The sequence below is a fragment of the Thalassophryne amazonica genome, chromosome 2, assembly GCF_902500255.1.
Source record: "Thalassophryne amazonica chromosome 2, fThaAma1.1, whole genome shotgun sequence".
Lineage (NCBI taxonomy): Eukaryota > Metazoa > Chordata > Actinopteri > Batrachoidiformes > Batrachoididae > Thalassophryne > Thalassophryne amazonica.
The window spans coordinates 22839261-22853009 of record NC_047104.1 but is presented as its reverse complement, the minus strand read 5'-3'; the positions used below and the strand labels follow the sequence as shown (position 1 = coordinate 22853009).

General features: G+C 49.7%; 1 protein-coding gene across 1 annotated transcript in view; it reads right to left on the bottom strand.

The window, feature by feature from the left end:
• The window catches only part of LOC117503350 (mucin-5AC-like), a 108589-nt gene that overhangs the window by 17456 nt on the left and 77384 nt on the right, over positions 1–13749 (bottom strand). The window contains exons 40-42 of the mRNA XM_034162567.1: positions 9565–9715; positions 9423–9466; positions 9117–9341 (exon numbers count right to left, since the gene is read on the bottom strand). Coding sequence (XP_034018458.1) covers positions 9117–9341; positions 9423–9466; positions 9565–9715 — 420 coding nt within the window. The remainder of the gene's footprint in view (positions 1–9116; positions 9342–9422; positions 9467–9564; positions 9716–13749) is intronic.

Here is a 13749-nt window from a genome sequence, read left to right as displayed (position 1 = left end):
TTTCACAAATACAACATTTTAAGATAGAATGCATTACTTAGAGCCCCATCACACTTAGCACAAATGAGCACGAATGAAGCCGAATCAGGCCGAATGGGGGGAAAAAAAACTTCAGGCCACAGTCCTGATGAACAGACATTCAGACAGCTGTGCACGAATGCCGTTTGATAACTTAAATGTGGGCGGATTCCCACCTCGGCTGATTCATGCACATCACATACATATGCTTACGAATGCAGTTCAAATGGAGCTGGAACACAGTATGAATACCCAGAATGCTGTCAGAATGCATTAAGAATATCAAGAATGCACTCGAATGCTGTGCAAGTGCGGTCTGATCCCCACCCGAAGCCTGTGTGGAAGGCAAGCAAGGGGAGGGTGCTGCAGAACGAGCCCTGTGGTCGCTATCTTTTGAAGACATGCCGTGTCTTCCTGCTGGATGTCAAATGATATCCAACCTATGTATTGTGAACATGTAAACCAGGATACTCTGACAACTGCATAACTGAAGTGCATGTAACCGCGTATGCTCAAAGTATTACGACCATCAGGACACAGACGTGCACACCCACAACCATTATTACCACTGCAACTACTGGTAATAGCCACCAGTCTACTGTGTATCACAGTAAACCCATAATCAGGGGACCCTGGACAACATATATCAGTTACAAATGTTGGATAACATATGTAAGCCAGAGGGGAGGTAAGGAAGGTCCTGACAGTAAAGCATTACACAGCAACTACACACACACACACACACAGACACACATGCACATATGCATGTGTAAGAGTTCATGCACCATTATTCTTCTAAATAATCACTCATTGTTAAAACAATAATATAAACTGAACTGTTGATGTAACATTTGTTCTTCTGCTTAATGAATGCGCAGACTGTTTTGCTAAAGCTATGTTTTAGAATAGAATAGAACAGAATAGAATTTTTTTTTTTTGTCCACCGATGTGGAAAATTGTCTTCGGCTCACCAGCACAAAAAAGACAACACTAAAATACAAACAGTCATAGAAACACACAAATAAAACAAAGATAATGTTGTGTGGGCCGCTGAAGAGGAGGTACTGCTGGCCCACCACCACCAGAGGGCACCCTGCCTGGAGTGCGGGCTCCAGGCACCAGAGGGCGCTGCCATCTCACAGGAGCAGCCGGGGTGACAGCTGTCACCTATGACAGCTGTTACCAATCATCTGATCCACAGCGGTATATCTGCAAGACGTCATCTCCACTTCTTTGCCGAGATATCGCTCTACCAAGGAGCTAACGATCTCAGCTGACTGTGTTACAAACAGGAATATCTATTGCTTGTGTGTGTTGGACAACAGATTTTCTGTTTCTTTTTTCGACGAGAGGTGGAGGTGGTTTTCCCACCATACGTGTTGCTGGGTGCACGCGCACCCACATCTAACTGTTTTTGTTCCTCGCCAGCAGTACCAGATCCGACAAGCGGAGGCAGTGGCCACCTGGGTGTTCGGGACTTGGCGGCTCCAGTATTCCCGGGGTTCGGTGGCAGAGGAAATCGTGTGGTTCCGGTTCTGCTTTGGACGGACGTCTCTTATCTTCGAGCCTGCCCACGTGACACATTTATTGTGAATTGACTACTTGATTACAATTGTTATTCGCAGTGTTGGTTGTGCTTCTTCACAACAGTAAAGTGTTGTTTTTTGACTTCCTCCATTGTCCGTTCATTTGCGCCCCTGTTGTGGGTCCGTGTTCCTACACTTTCACAACAGGATATCTCGGCCAACGTCATGGACCCCGAGGGGCGTCAACCGGCTGTTGAACGGCCAATGGAAGAACAGGGTGCACAGGCGTCTGCAGGAGGAATGATCGGTGAGTTGCAGCGAATCCTCACCGTCTTTACGGCTCGGTTGGATCTAATGACCGAGCAGAACGTCCTCCTTAACCGCAGGGTGGAGGCTCTCGCAGCTCAGGTGGAAGCGCGCCCTCAGAGCGCTGCTGCGGCTCTCCCTCCTGTCGATCCTGTGCGCAACGTTGACATTCCACAGGTCATTCAACGACCCCTCCCACCTTCCCCTGAAGCATACATAAGCCCTCCAGAGCCGTACGGGGGTTGTGTGGAGACGTGCGCGGACTTTCTTATGCAGTGTTCGCTCGTCTTCGCACAACGTCCCGTCATGTACGCAACTGATGCTAGCAAGATAGCTTATGTTATAACTCTGCTTCGCGGTGAGGCACGCGCTTGGGCTACAGCGCTCTGGGAGCAAAATTCACGGCTCCTTCAGACATATGATGGGTTTGTGAGGAAGTTCAGAACAGTGTTCGATCACCCAAATAGAGGAGAGACCGCTTCAGCCGTGCTGCTGTCAATGAGACAGGGGCGGCGGAGCGCAGCTGCTTATGCAGTCGACTTCTGCATCGCGGCGGCGAGGTCCGGCTGGAATAGCACTGCCCTCCGTGCCGCCTTCGTAAACGGACTGTCGTTGGTCCTGAAGGAGCACCTGGTGGCTAAGGACGAACTGCGTGATTTAGACGGGCTTATTGATCTGGTTATACGATTAGACAATCGGTTAGAAGAACGCCGTCGGGAACAAGATGAAGGGCGTGGCCGGGCACGCGCCGTCCCTCTCCCTTCCGGTTCCAACCGAGCTCCGCCCTCCCCACGCTCCACGGCCTCTACGCTCCGTGTGGTTACAGCTCCCCCTGCTGATGAAGCTATGGACACGAGCAGGGCCACATTTAGACCACCGGATAGACAGAGGAGGCTGGTCCGCGGAGCGTGCTTTGTTTGTGGCTCGATTGTTTAACCGCTCGGGACTGCCCCGAGCGGTTAAACACCAACGCCCGCCCCTAGAAACTGGGCTAGGGGTGGGCCAAGACATTCATGTGGGACACACCCATATTGCCACACGACTCCCGGTTACAATCCTTTATGAGGATTTAACCCTTCAGGCCCCAGCACTGGTGGACACGGGCTCTGAAGGGAATTTGCTAGATAGCAAATGGGCCAGGGAGGCAGGGCTCCCTCTGGTGGCACTTACTTCACCTGTGCAAGTACGGGCACTAGATGGCTCCCTACTCCCTTTAATCACACATAAGACACCTCCAGTAACTCTGGTGGTGTCAGGGAACCACCGGGAGGAGATCGAGTTTTTTGTGACTCCTGCCACCTCCCGCGTGATTCTAGGGTTCCCCTGGATGTTAAAACACAATCCCCGGATCGATTGGCCATCCGGGGTAGTGGTTCAGTGGAGCGAGACCTGCCATCAAGTATGTTTAGGTTCCTCGGTTCCTCCCGGTTCCCAGGCTAAGGAGGAGGTCAGAGTCCCGCCCAATCTCGGGACAGTGCCGGTGGAGTACCATGACCTTGTGGACGTGTTCAGCAAGGATCTGGCGCTCACCCTTCCCCCACACCGCCCGTATGATTGTGCCATTGATTTGGTTCCAGGCGTTGAGTTCCCGTCCAGCAGGCTGTACAACCTCTCACGACCTGAGCGCGAATCAATGGAGACCTACATCCAGGACTCTCTAGCTGCCGGGTTGATCCGGAATTCCACCTCCCCGATGGGTGCAGCTTTCTTTTTTGTGGGGAAAAAGGATGGCGGACTACGTCCATGCATTGATTACAGGGGGCTGAACGAAATCACGGTTCGTAACCGATACCCATTGCCCTTGTTGGATTCAGTGTTCACGCCCCTGCATGGAGCCCAAATGTTCACTAAGCTGGATCTTAGAAATGCGTATCACCTGGTTCGGATCCGGAAGGGAGACGAGTGGAAGACGGCATTTAACACCCCCTTAGGTCACTTTGAGTACCTGGTCATGCCGTTCGGTCTTACAAACGCCCCCGCGACGTTCCAAGCATTGGTTAATGATGTCTTGCGGGATTTCCTGCACCGATTCGTCTTCGTATATCTGGACGATATACTCATCTTTTCTCCGGATCCTGAGACTCATGTCCGGCATGTACGTCAGGTCCTGCAGCGGTTGTTGGAGAACCGGCTGTTTGTGAAGGGCGAGAAGTGCGAGTTCCACCACACTTCTTTGTCCTTCCTGGGGTTTATCATCTCCCCTAACTCCGTCGCTCCTGATCCGGCCAAGGTCGCGGCGGTGAGAGACTGGCCCCAACCCACCAGCCGTAGGAAGCTGCAACAGTTCCTCAGCTTTGCTAATTTCTACAGGAGGTTCATTAAGGGCTACAGTCAGGTAGTTAGCCCCCTGACAGCCCTGACCTCACCAAAAGTCCCCTTCACCTGGTCGGATCGTTGCGATGCCGCGTTCAAGGAGTTGAAACGGCGCTTCTCGTCTGCACCCGTTCTGGTGCAGCCCGATCCTAGTCGCCAGTTAGTGGTTGAAGTGGACGCCTCGGACTCAGGGATAGGAGCTGTGCTTTCCCAGAGCGGAAAGACCGATAAGGTCCTTCACCCGTGTGCCTATTTTTCCCGCAGGTTGACCCCGGCCGAACGGAACTATGACGTCGGCAATCGAGAACTCCTTGCAGTGAAAGAGGCTCTTGAAGAGTGGAGACATCTGTTGGAGGGAACGTCCGTGCCATTCACGGTTTTCACTGACCACCGGAACCTGGAGTATATCAGGACCGCCAAGCGGCTGAACCCCAGGCAAGCCCGCTGGTCACTGTTCTTCGGCCGTTTTGACTTCCGGATCACCTACCGTCCCGGGACCAAAAACCAGAGATCGGATGCCTTGTCCCGGGTACATGAAGATGAAGTCAAAGTGGAGTTGTCGGATCCACCGGAACCCATCATCCCGGAGTCCACTATCGTGGCCACCCTCACCTGGGACGTAGAGAGAACCATCCGGGAGGCCCTGGCATGAAGCCCGGACCCCGGAACTGGGCCGAAGAACAGACTCTACGTCCCACCAGAGGCTAGGGCTGCAGTCCTGGACTTCTGTCACGGCTCCAAGCTCTGCTGTCATCCAGGGGTGCGAAGAACCGTGGCAGTTGTCCAGCAGCGCTTCTGGTGGGCGTCCCTAGAGGCCAACGTCCGGGATTATATCCAGGCCTGCACCACCTGCGCCAGGGGCAAGGCTGATCATCGCAGGGCTTCGGGACTGCTCCAGCCGCTACCCGTGCCTCATCGCCCCTGGTCCCACATCAGCCTGGATTTTGTCACGGGCCTCCCACCGTCCCAGGGCAACACCACCATCCTCACGATAGTGGACCGATTCTCCAAGGCGGCCCACTTCGTGGCCCTCCCGAAGCTCCCGACTGCCCAGGAGACAGCGGACCTCCTGGTCCACCACGCCATCCGGCTGCATGGGATTCCAACAGACGTCGTCTCCGATCGCGGTCCCCAGTTCTCCTCGCAAGTCTGGAGGAGCTTCTGCCGGGAACTGGGGGCCACGGTGAGTCTCTCATCCGGGTATCATCCCCAGACCAACGGGCAAGCAGAACGGGCCAATCAGGAGGTGGAACAGGCCCTGCGTTGCGTGACGGCCGCGCACCCGGCGGCCTGGAGTACCCATTTGGCCTGGATCGAGTATACCCATAACAGCCAGGTGTTGTCAGCCACCGGCCTCTCCCCTTTTGAGGTGTGTATGGGGTACCAGCCTCCTTTGTTTCCGGTGGTTGAGGGAGAGGTCGGTGTGCCCTCGGTCCAGGCCCACCTGCGGAAGTGCCGTCGGGTGTGGCGTGCCGCCCGTTCTGCTTTGCTGAGGGCCCGGATGAGGACGAAAGCCCATGCAGACCGTCGGCGGACCCCGGCCCCTACGTATCGGCCAGGGCAGGAAGTGTGGTTGTCGACAAAGGACATTCCCCTCCAAGTGGTCTCCCCTAAACTGCAGGATCGGTATATTGGTCCATTTAAAATCCTCAAGGTCATCAGTCCAGCCGCAGTGAGGCTTCAGCTTCCGGCCTCACTGCGGATCCATCCCGTTTTCCATGTGTCCCGAATTAAACCACATCACACCTCACCCCTCTGTACTCCGGGTCCGGCACCACCTCCTGCCCGGATCATCGATGGCGAGCCGGCTTGGACTGTGCGCCGGCTCTTGGATGTCCGAAGGATGGGCCGGGGCTTCCAGTATTTGGTGGACTGGGAGGGGTACGGCCCCGAAGAACACTCCTGGGTGAAGAGGAGCTTCATCCTGGACCCGGCCCTCCTGGCCGATTTCTACCGCCGCCACCCGGACAAGCCTGGTCGGGCGCCAGGAGGCACCCGTTGAGGGGGGGGTCCTGTTGTGTGGGCCGCTGAAGAGGAGGTACTGCTGGCCCACCACCACCAGAGGGCACCCTGCCTGGAGTGCGGGCTCCAGGCACCAGAGGGCGCTGCCATCTCACAGGAGCAGCTGTTACCAATCATCTGATCCACAGCGGTATATCTGCAAGACGTCATCTCCACTTCTTTGCCGAGATATCGCTCTACCAAGGAGGTAACGATCTCAGCTGACTGTGTTACTAACAGGAATATCTATTGCTTGTGTGTGTTGGACAACAGATTTTCTGTTTCTTTTTTCGACGAGAGGTGGAGGTGGTTTTCCCACCATACGTGTTGCTGGGTGCACGCGCACCCACATCTAACTGTTTTTGTTCCTCGCCAGCAGTACCAGATCCGACAAGCGGAGGCAGTGGCCACCTGGGTGTTCGGGACTTGGCGGCTCCAATATTCCGGGGTTCGGTGGCAGAGGAAATCGTGTGGTTCCGGTTCTGCTTTGGACGGACGTCTCTTATCTTCGAGCCTGCCCACGTGACACATTTATTGTGAATTGACTACTTGATTACAATTGTTATTCGCCGTGTTGGTTGTGCTTCTTCACAACAGTAAAGTGTTGTTTTTTGACTTCCTCCACTGTCCGTTCATTTGCGCCCCTGTTGTGGGTCCGTGTTCCTACACTTTCACAACAGATAAGATACATAAAATACATGGAAGTAAAGGAAGAAGTAGAATAAGACCTAGTAAGATAAATAAAACGTAAAATAAGATCTAATAAAATCAAATAAAACAGAAGTAAAGCAGTTCAGGTTTTATTTTTGCTGAACACAGATTACAACTGCTCCCATAAGAAAAGTAACATTTGTTGGTGAATGAATGCGCAGACTGTTTTGCTAGAGCTATGTTTTTGTCGAGCACAGATTAATATTTCGGCCTTGAGCAGAGAATAACACAGCCTGTACAATATTTTTTTGGAGAAGACGTCAGACAGTAGGGGGCGTAAGTTCCCCCTGCTGTCTGGCCAAACCAAGAAGCAGCAGCCTACAAGACACGTCACTTCCCCATCTTGTGACGCTTCTGAGGAAGGCTACAGGAAGTAGCCGAAACATGTAAAGCAGGTAAAACAATCTTCCCTGTCTGACTAAAAGAACTTTTTAAATAGCCTGTACACTAGTTCGAGACTGGTGCTGTAATGTCTCAATTTGAAGAACAATTACTATCTGAGCAAGACTGCAGGGTGCCTTCCAGGTGCTAAGTGATACAAGTATGAATTGACTGAAGAAACGCAGCTGTGCCTTGTATATTATTTTGTAATATGTCTGTGTGCAATAAATTCAGGAGCAGAATGGGCGGGCCCTTCAGAGCTGACTGACGGACAGTAACGAGGGGTCATGCTGCTCTCCCTGATCAGGAAATGAAACTCAGTCTCTGGCGTGATCATTCTCTGTTAGTTAACTGAGTTGCTTTTTTTTTTTTACAGATTTCAACTCTGACAATGCCACAGACATTGCACATAATATTTCCTTTGCACACCCTGGACGGGATCCATGTCAGCAGGATTTGATGTGCCTGACTATGGTGAATGTCTCTCAAGCGTGATCAAACTGTTCCAAATGCTGTTTTGATGCCGTGAAAATATTTAGAACCCAGTCAGACTGCACTTTGACCACTGTTCAAGCTTTTTGCACCTTGGCTGCACCTCAAATGTTTTGAATGTGCTAAACATTGGGGCTGACCACAGGAATTTGCGCGACTGTGTGGAGTGCACACAGAATGCTGTTGGAGGTTCCCAAGTGTGCCTTGGCTTTGCCCAAATGGAGGTCAAATTTTTATTCGTATGGCATTTAGGCTCATTCGGCCTCTAGAGTGACGAGGGTATCAAGGATACAATGTCGATGTTTGTCTCAGCTGTTCTGATGCGTACCGGTTATGGTTCTTAGACAGTGTGGATTTGACTCGTCATGTAACCCTTATTTGTTCTTTTGCTGGGGTCATTTTCACTTGTAACACACACCTCACTTTTTGGACATGTATGACAAATTGTCATTTTATGAGAAAACACACATTTTTATGACTCACAAAATCATGAGTCAGGTGTGCGCACAAGCACATCATACTGAAAGGAAACTGGAAGGCCAATAAGCAACACATACATCCCCTGGTCTCCAACATGGTAACATGCAATTAAAATCTTAGATAACCAGGAAAGATAAGCAGGAAGTCGAGCCTCTGAGAGCTGTATACCGGCGGTCCCAGAGGTCCGATGAGTATGATATGATGATAAGGTGGAAGCAAGGGACAATTAATTTAATTAAATTTAATTTAATCAACCAGGGGAAGACCCATGTGGCAACTAGCCAGACCCCAGGAATAGTCCCAACCCCACCCACTAACCTGAACAGTATGGATGCTCCCACAGCCCTCCACAATGACATTCTTTAGCACACCAGGAGGACCCACCCACCACATGGACCAAACCAAGCCGTTGGCCTGAACCAGTGGTCAGTAACCCAGCCCTCAAGCCCAACACGCCCTCACAATGCACTGTCTAGACAAGGACATGCCCCACAAGTGTCCTTGTTCAGAAGCTAAGGGCACCCCTACCCAGGTTCACAACACCACATCCTTCATGATCAACCTGGTTTGTGCTGTAATTTGGAGCTATATAAATAAACTGAATACATGAAATTGAACTGAACAGTATTACATAATAGCTGAATTTGACATAGATATTTACAAATGTGGCAAGTTGTTAATATACATTAATACATTAATAATAATAATAATAATAATAATAATACATTAATATACATTATACATATACATACACATTGATAAGAAGAACCATGAGAGATGATGTTGCACATTGTTATTTAACGTGGAAAATCCAAACATCTAACATCTTATACTGTTCATTCATTGAATCTGTATGATTGAAATGTCAGACCATAGTCTGGTACATACCTAGTGTGGTCGTTGAAAACACAAAAGTGGTAGGTGGCTGAGTGGTTGTTGGAGTAACTGTAGTGGGTGTCGTTGTTGCTGTAGTTACTTGACATGGGAATACGTTCCGATCAATAGTACCATTCTTCCCACACACTGCAGTGATGCAGTTGCCAAGTCCATCTGTTGTATTGTAGATGGTGTAGCCAGGGGGATACTTGTTTCCATTGTATGTGCATGTACAAGCTGGGAAGAGAGGTGTGGTATTAATATATTATTGTACAACAAAAACATTCATTTACAGTTCACAATCTCTCCCAATCTTACCTTGACTGTCATAGTGGCATTGGATGGTCATGGAATTGCATGTACTTAAGAAGAGAAAATATTGAAACATCTTTTTAGACATTATTTTTCATATAATTTAAACCTGGCTCCAAAATACTAATGTAGTATTTACAGGGCCTACCATGTTTGACAATTTTCAGCTGTGGGCACGTTGTCACCATTATTATAGTGCTTTCCGTCCTTGTCATAGCAGCCACAATGTTCTTTGGAGACACATTTCATTGTGTCCTCATCAAAGTATGGCTGAGCAGGTGGACATGTTGGATAGCAACCTAAATGAAAAACAGATGGTCACCTAACAACAGGAATATGTAGCACCAAAGGAGTGAAACTATCATAAACTTTAAATTGTTATGCAACTTGTTGTTTGTTAGTCTGCATTTTGGAGTATACTGCAGTTCAGACACATACATATCAGTGTAAGGTGCCAATTGCAAGACCAGCTAAAAGAAAAAAATAAGCACACAACAAGGGTGAATGAAAAAAAATTGAGCCCGACCAAGAAAAAAACCCACATCTGAATTAATGTAATCCTTTATTTTTCAACATAATCCCCCATGTAAGTCCACGCACTTTTTCCAACATCACTGCAGTACCTTAGTACTGTTCTCATAGAAGGTCTTATTCTGCAGAATCACACTTTACTTATTCTGGCTCAGTCTCAAAACCTTTCAATCACCCCAATCATCTTCATTCAATTTTACACAGTGACAATAAACAATACAAAGGACACATTACAAAGACATCTTCATCAACATTCAGAATGGTTGGTTCCAGAGCTCTGAACATCACTGACCCATTTTGAACAAATCTCTCTGAACGTTAGAAATCAAAAATATTGCTGCCATAAAACCACCATGTTCCACATTATTTTACCATAGTCTCATTGAAAGCTTTCCTTCAAATTAAACATTTTCTAAAAAAAAGTGTTTTAAACATCAAACCACTCCAGTGAATGACAACTGTGTTTTTGAACAATTACAGTTGTGTGATCACTGATGTTACCAATGACTTGTTGCCAATTCGTGACCTGAGTTAATTTGAGTTCTGTCACTGATAAAACTGATCGCCATAATTTGAACTGACTAACTTGAAGACATGATATTAGTGATTTTAAACTGGCCATGCTAATAATGAACCCAAAATTGAGCTACCAAAGATAAATTGTAGGTACTCACCCATTTCCACGCTGACCAACGGGCACATTTTCTATAAAGCTAATATGAATTTCATTTTTATTGTTGGATACTAACTCTGCCCCTTGGTTACCATGCTAACATGGATACTTAAATGCGACTCTTAAAAATACAAATTATGTAAATGTCTATAGTTTTATAATTTTAATAACAGTAATAAACTCATCTTGTTACAGTGACATTCTCCCTTTTTTGTTCTTTGCAACTTAACTCTTGTTGTGTAGTTGTAAGATCACGTCTCTAACCCAAGCCACAGTAGCATGTTTCACATCACATATTTGCATATAGAACTTTATTTATTATTGTTTAAGGACTGTCGCTAACATTCAATTGTATATACATTTCCAATTACTGTATTACCAATAAGTAAATTCAAATAACTATGTCCCTTCACAAAAATATCAATCTTCATTTGTGACTGTATTGGCATGCAGGCTGAGTTTTAGTGAATGAGATGATCTATCCACCCTTTCATCTAGTTAGTGTTTCTCAAACGTTTTCAGACCAAGGACCACTTAACCAATAAAAAAAGTCTTACAGGCCACCTAACTATCAAAATGTCCATTACAGAGTACAACCTAATATTGACAAGGTTACAGAAAGCTTTGAATACTCAGTTGTTGTGTGGGCTGCCAGAAGAGGAGGTACTGCTGGCCCACCACCAGAGGGCGCCCTGCCTGAAGTGCGGGCTTCAGGCACGAGAGGGCGCTGCCGCCATGGACACAGCCGGGGGTGACAGCTGTCGCTCATTACCTCTTGACAGCTGTCACCCATCTACTCAACATCATCTCACTCCATAAAGACCAGACGTCATCTCCACCTCGTTGCCGAGATATCATACTTCATAGGAGGTAATATCATCAGCCTTTTGTAAATCTGTTTATTGTGAGTGTTTGCAGGAGAACCGGTCGTTTTTGAGGAGGCTGTGCAAGACGGCACTCCTTTTCAGCTGAGACCGCTGCAAGTATTGAGTGAGAGGTGGAGGTGGCATTCCCACCGTTGTTGTTACTGGGTGTACACACACCCACACTTGACTGTCTTTGTTCTTCGCCAGCAGTACCAGATCTGACAGTCGGGGACGGTGATCACCTGGGAATTCGGGACTTGGCGGCTCCAGTATTCACCAGGTTCTGGGGCGGCGGAAATCGTGTGGTTCCGGCTCTCCTCAGGACAGACGTCTTCTATCCTCGAGCCTGCCCACACGTCACCTTTGTGTATTGACTGTTGTGATATTCTGAGATTGTCTGTATGTTCGTTGTGCACATTCACAACATTAAATTGTTACTTTTTGGCTCATCTATTGACCGTTCATTTGCGCCCCCTGTTGTGGGTCCGTGTCACTATACTTTCCCAACAGGATATCTCGGCCAGCGTCATGGACTCCGATGGGGGCAGGTTTCTTTTTTGTGGGCAAGAAAGATGGCGGACTCCGTCCATGTATTGATTACAGGGGGCTGAATGAGATTACGGTTCGCAACCGATACCCATTGCCCTTGTTGGATTCCGTGTTCACCCCCCTGCATGGAGCCAAAATCTTTACTAAGCTGGATCTTAGGAATGCGTATCACCTGGTTCGGATCCGGAAGAGGCGAATGGAAGACGGCATTTAACACCCCGTTAGGTCACTTTGAGTACCTGGTCATGCCGTTCGGCCTCACCAACGCCCCCGCGACGTTCCAAGCCTTGGTTAACGACGTCTTGAAGGAATTCCTGCACCGATTTGTCTTCGTATATCTGGACGATATTCTCATCTTTTCTCCGGATCCTGAGACCCATGTCCAGCATGTACGTCAGGTCCTGCAGCGGTTGTTAGAGAACCGACTGTTTGTGAAGGGCGAGAAGTGCGAGTTTCACCGCGCGTCTTTGTCCTTCCTGGGGTTTATAATCTCCTCCAACTCCGTCGCCCCTGATCCGGCCAAGGTTGCGGCGGTGAGAGATTGGCCCCAACCAACAAGCCGTAGGAAGCTGCAACAGTTCCTCGGCTTTGCTAATTTCTATAGGAGGTTCATTAAGGGCTACAGTCAGGTAGTTAGCCCCCTGACCGCCCTGACCTCTCCAAAAGTCCCCTTCACCTGGTCGGATCGGTGCGAAGCCGCGTTCAAGGAGTTGAAACGACGGTTCTCTACTGCGCCAGTTTTGGTGCAGCCCGACCCTAGCCGCCAGTTCATGGTTGAAGTGGACGTCTCTGACTCAGGGATAGGAGCCGTGCTGTCCCAGAGCGGAGAGACCGATAAGGTTCTTCACCCGTGTGCCTACTTTTCCCGCAGGTTGACCCCGGCTGAACGGAACTATGACGTCGGCAATCGAGAACTCCTTGCGGTGAAAGAGGCTCTTGAGGAGTGGAGACACCTGTTGGAGGGAGCGTCTGTGCCATTCACGGTTTTCACTGACCATCGGAACCTGGAGTATATCAGGACCGCCAAGCGGCTGAACCCCAGGCAAGCCCGCTGGTCACTGTTCTTCGGGTGTTTCAACTTCCGGATCACCTATCGCCCCGGGACCAAGAACCAGAGATCGGATGCCTTGTCCCGGGTACACGAAGACGAAGTCAAAACAGAGCTGTCGGATCCACCGGAGCCCATCATTCCGGAGTCCACTATCGTGGCCACCCTCACCTGGGACGTGGAGAAGACCGTCCGGGAGGCCCTGGCACGGAGCCCGGACCCTGGAACCGGTCCGATGGACCGTCAGTACGTCCCACCAGAGGCCAGAGCTGCAGTCTTGGACTTCTGTCACGGTTCCAAGCTCTCCTGTCATCCAGGGGTGCGAAGGACCGTGGCAGTTGTCCGGCAGTGCTTCTGGTGGGCGTCTATGGAGGCCGACGTCCGGGAATATATCCAGGCCTGCACCACCTGTGCCAGGGGCAAGGCAGTACATAAGAAGGCCCAAGGACTCCTCCAGCCGCTGCCGGTGCCTCATCGCCCCTGGTCCCACATCGGCCTGGATTTCGTCACGGGCCTCCCGCCGTCCCAGGGCAACACCACCATCTTCACGATAGTGGACCGATTCTCCAAGGCGGCCCACTTCGTGGCCCTCCCGAAGCTCCCAACAGCCCAGGAGACAGCAGACCTCCTGGTCCACCACGTCGTCCGTCTGCATGGGATACCCTC